At 43.3% G+C, this 5,000-nt stretch overlaps 1 protein-coding gene across 1 annotated transcript in view; it reads left to right on the top strand.

The window, feature by feature from the left end:
* The window catches only part of LOC122264051 (uncharacterized), a 12,338-nt gene that overhangs the window by 5,419 nt on the left and 1,919 nt on the right, over positions 1-5,000 (top strand). Inside the window, exon 2 of the mRNA XM_043032743.2 lies at positions 4,840-5,000. This exon is cut by the window's right edge and continues 1,919 nt beyond it. Within this exon, the coding sequence (XP_042888677.2) occupies positions 4,879-5,000 (122 nt within the window). The 5' untranslated portion in view covers positions 4,840-4,878. The remainder of the gene's footprint in view (positions 1-4,839) is intronic.

Here is a 5,000-nt window from a genome sequence, read left to right as displayed (position 1 = left end):
CGACGGACCTAAAACTTTCTCTTAAACTTGATTTGAGAGTGTGAGACTTCGGTATTTTTATTGTGTCTTTTTTATCTCTTATTTTTATTGTTATTATTTTCTGGGTGGGGGATAGTGAGAACAACAAACTTGGTGATATTTTTTATCTTCCTTCTTTCTTTTCTGAAATGACCTTTTCTCGTCTTTTGCTTTTTTTTCTTTCTTTTTTTTAGGTTCGATCAACCTTTCCCTTTCCCAACAATAGATGCGATAATTCACACGTCGGGAAAGTTCTTTTATTTTGTTATTAACGCGACAAGATGTGGTAGATGTTATGACGTCATTCTAATTCTCGATAGGCTTGTTATCTCTTCCTCCACCTTCCCCATACCCCTCCCCCTCCCCCTCTTCCTCCCCATTCCCTATCCTGTCCTGTTCGGTTTTGTGAAGTACTATAAAAGAAGAGAAAAATATCAATCTACAAAAATGAAATAAATAAAAAAAGAAAGTACACAAAACACACAAGAAAGAAAAATTCACAACGAAAGAAAAAAATAAGCAAAAATTCCTTCCTTCCTCCACCCTCACACCTTTCTCCTTTTTAATCTCTCTGCCCTTCCCTTCCCTTCCCTTCCATTTAAAAAAGAAAAAGAAGATAAACAAAAGAAAAACAAAACAAAAACACAAGACAAAAAAAAAAAGAAAAAAAAAAATCACAGAAAACAAAACTTGTCTTAGTGAACGAACACGAAATAGCAACCACGTTTCTCGACCGTTCGTGCGCGGTGACAACGAGACACAGAAAGACAGACAGACAGACAGACAGACACAGACAGACAAACACATTTCCTTGCTTCATTTCTCTCTCATCTCACTCTCCCTCACATCTCTGTGGTCTTACCGTCCTCCCTCGTGCATGGTAATGAGGTGTAATTAATTATGCTATAAAAAAGGTAATTATCCAGTTTATCAATTGGTCGTTTGCTTCTGTATATGGTTGTTGTTATTGTTTTTTTTTTCTGTAATTGCCTATGGTAGTTAAGTATTTGTTTTGATGTTATTTTTCTCGATTTTTTTAAGTATGATTAGGACATTAATTATTGTCTTTTTTTCCTCTTCAATCTTCCTTTCGCGAGTCTTTCATCACTAAAACGGGGAATTATATTAAATTAATAATCAGTTTTTATCCGCTTAGTGATAGAAATCGACACCTGATGTCCTTCGTTATTCTCTTTTTATATATATATATATTTTTTCTCTCTCCCTCCCTCCCTCCCTCCCTCTCTCTCTCTCTCTCTCTCTCTTTATCTCTCAGTCTCCCTCCCACCCTCCCTCTCTCTCACTCTCATTCTCTCTCTCTCTCTCTCTCTCTCTCTCTCTCTCTCTCTCTCTCTCTCTCTCTCTCTCTCTCTCTCTCTCTCTCTCTCTCTCTCTCTCTCTCTCTCTCTCTCTCTCTCTCTCTCTCTCTCTCTCTCTCTCTCTCTCTCTCTCTCTCCTTCCACTTTTCCTTCTCCCCAAAAAACCCTCGAATAACATAATGGCATTTGCCGGGGACACAAAAGGGAAGTAACAACAATACCTTTGTTGAGAACGCGAGAGAACTGAAACCATGACGAGGGAGGGGGAGAGGGGGGGAGGAGGAGAGGAGGAGAGGGGGATGGGATGCTGAGGGGGGGAAGGGAAGCGGAGAAGGGAGGGGGGGGGAAGAGGAGTGGGAGGGGATGGACTATATAGTGTGTTCTCTCTTACTTCCTCCTTACCTTATCTTAAGAGGGGATGGGGTGGGGGGGGGGTGAATAAGGGAGGATGGAGAGGAGGGGTTCATTATCCCCATCCTTCTATCCTCCTCCTCTTCCCACTCCTATATATATATATATATATATATATATATATATATATATATATATATATATATATATATATATATATATGTGTGTGTGTGTGTGTGTGTGTATAATTATATATATACTCATATATATACATATCTATATACATATATATATATATATATATATATATATATATATATCAACTGATTGAACTATAAAAAAGGAGCTGAAAAGGAATTTTTCTTCTCATTTTTCTTCTTCGTCTCTCGTTTTTGTTTTCTTTCTTTTTTTCTTCCCCTTTCTTTCTTCCTCTCGTTCCTGTCACCCACATGTTTACCAGGCATTGCATCGAGTCCGACACGTGATAGGACGCCATTAGGGGGGGGGAGGGGGAGGGAGGAGATGGAGGAGGGAGGATGGAGGAGGAGGAAGGAGGAAGGAGGGAGGATGGAGGGAGGATGGAGGAGGGAGAAGGAGGGAGGAGGGAGGATGGAGGAGAAGGAAGGAGGAGGGAGGGAGGAAGAAGGGGGGGAGGAGGGGGGAGGATGGAGGAAGAGGGAGGAAGAGGAGGAGGAAGAAGGGAAAGGAAGGGGAGTGAGTGGGAGAGAAAAAGAGAGAGCAAAAGAGAGCAGGGAAAGGGGAAGGGAGCGGATGAAAGGGGGTGATGGGAGAAGGGGAAGGAAAGTGGAGGGAGAGAAGGGAAGGGGGAGGAGAAGAAGGAAAACCGGAGGAAGAGAGTGAATAAAGTAGGAGGGGGGGTAAGGGAGAGGGGAGTGATGGGGAATGGAAAGAAGGAGAGGAAAGGAGAAGCAAAGGAGTTTTGGTGGATAGGGGGGAAGGGAGAGGGAGAGCGGGAGGGGGAAGTGGAGAGAGGGGAAAGGAGAGGGGTGGTAGTGAAAGGGAGATAGAGAAAGTGAAGAAGGAAGGACGGGGGGGGGGGAGAAAAAATAAAGAAGGGGGAGGCGAGAGCAGGGAGCATAGAGAACCGGAAATAAAACTAAAGAAAGGAGACACTCGATAAATCAATTAAGAATGAGATAAAAGGAGAGAGAAGGGAAGTAAGATAGAGCGAGAGGAAAGAGGAAGACAAAAAACAGGGAAAAAATACCTTAAACCGCACGAACTCACGAACAGGAAACATTAAAAGGAAAATAATGATGAGATAAAATATTACAACACAAAACAACCCAATAAGTAAGAATGAAAAGGTAAAAACGAAATAAAGTACATGATAAATACTAAAGGCTGATCTTTGTATCCTATGCAATAAGGTCGCTTATACTCCGGTGTCGGGTTATTGGTTAGACAGAACTAAAGTGTTTGTAAATTGCAATATCAAACTCTAAGGTCATCTAAAGCTCATTGCACAACATGGTGACTTCATGAGGGTGGTGATTGTGGTCTTATAAGGAATTCGGTGACTGTCAGAGAGATCTTTGGAGAAATAATGATTCTGGAAGTATCTCGTAGTGATGGACGTGGCGGCGTGACCAGCGAAGGATGTCTAATAAAAAAATATAATAATAATGATACAGATTTTTCGATTTTGGACTGACGTTGTGGAGTATTGCACTTATTATATTGCAAATGAGTGAGTTTCAGAAGGTTTAGTCTTTGGAATTGAGTAGTTCTGCGCGTTCGAAGAGACAATGCAAGGGGTCGTTGTGGACACGTCAGGGAATGAATGACTCTATTTTTTTTCTTCAAGAAACGGAGCCTTTTCTTAATGGGTCAACGATGATGACCAAACGTCTTTGTAATCTGATAAAACCCAGCGACATTTACCATTTAGGTCACTGGCGTTCAGGTGAGAGAGAGAGAAAAAAGGGAGAGCGAGAAAAAAAGAAAAACGTTTGACCTCGCGCTCTCCTACGGGAAAACTTTTTAATCTCGCGGACGTTATTTGTGATCGCGCGGGAAATTTCGCTCGAGATGTCACGTGGTCTGGCGTGACATCTCGTGGGTGTCCGACATGAGGAGACTTTCTCATACTCAATTAGGGCTTTCCAGTCTAATTACCCCAATTAATGTCATGGCAGTACGGTGATCACCTCCTAATCGAGTTATTAAATATATTCGATTAGTTATCTTTATTCTTCTTGTTTATATCTTTCCCGGAAAAGATATACACATGAATGATACAAATATAAGATGATGGAATTTCACAATGACGTAACGGAGACGGAACGCTGACTTGCTCGATCATGGCCGCCGAGCCTGCTGTTCCCCCCGCCCTCCGCACCCCCTCCGCTCGTCAACGGACCCATCACGCTACGCTGACTTCCGTGACCTTTGACCTGTCCGCATCCTACGTGTTGACGCTCGCCTTTCCACTCTCGGGCTCTCGTAAACAGGCATGCACGAATGCACACATACGCACACACACACACACACACGCGCGCGCGCGGTGACACACACTCACACAGTTCTCTCTTTCGCTCTCTCTCTCTCTTTCTCTCTCGCCCTCACACCCAACCCCGAGGCGACGCGGACACCTGTGGCGATAGTCATTGTCGTGACCTAGTGCCGAAGGGTCGTTGGTGATGCTGCTGCTCCCTCTGACGGTGGCGCTGACGAGGACGAGACGGAATTAGTGCTTTATTCGTGTCTGGCGTCCAGGTGCCTCTTGAAGGTGCGTGGTGTTTGGTGCTTCTTCTTGGAATTCGGAAAGGAGACTTGGTGATTTGGGTTGGAATTTTGTGTTTGCGTTTGATTGATTGAGTGATTGTGTCTTGGTGTTGTTGATGGTGGTTGATGTGATCGGTTGATGACCTGTTTGGTGATTGGTTATTTTTTTGGAACTGATGTGATGATGATGATTGATGTTTTTTAGGGTGAGTTTTAAGAGTGTGTATTTAGGGTATGGAGGCGTGGAACTTTGTGTTTGGAATTGTTTAAGTGGAGGATGTTCAGGGGTAATGACTTGTAATTACGCGTACATCATTTCATTTATCATAAGCACGATTATTTTAGAATAGAAATAAGATTTTATTATAATTTTACTAAATGTTTTCTCTCTTTTTGTTGACAGAGTTACACCCGTGTTGAGTGAATCTACCTAGTGCCCACGATGCAGTCAGCACCTTCAGGAGGCTTCAACTTGTACCCACGGGCGCCAGTGTCCGTGGTGCCGCCCGCGCTCCTCACATATCAGATGCTGGCCTCTCAGCCCCCGCGGGATCCTCCTCCCAC

The sequence above is a fragment of the Penaeus japonicus genome, unplaced genomic scaffold, assembly GCF_977035675.1.
Source record: "Penaeus japonicus unplaced genomic scaffold, GWHDUDI00000001_assembly GWHDUDI00000006, whole genome shotgun sequence".
In the NCBI taxonomy this organism is placed as follows: Eukaryota; Metazoa; Arthropoda; class Malacostraca; order Decapoda; family Penaeidae; genus Penaeus; species Penaeus japonicus.
Note: the sequence above shows the minus strand (reverse complement) of the source record. Positions and strands in the feature narration are given on the sequence as shown.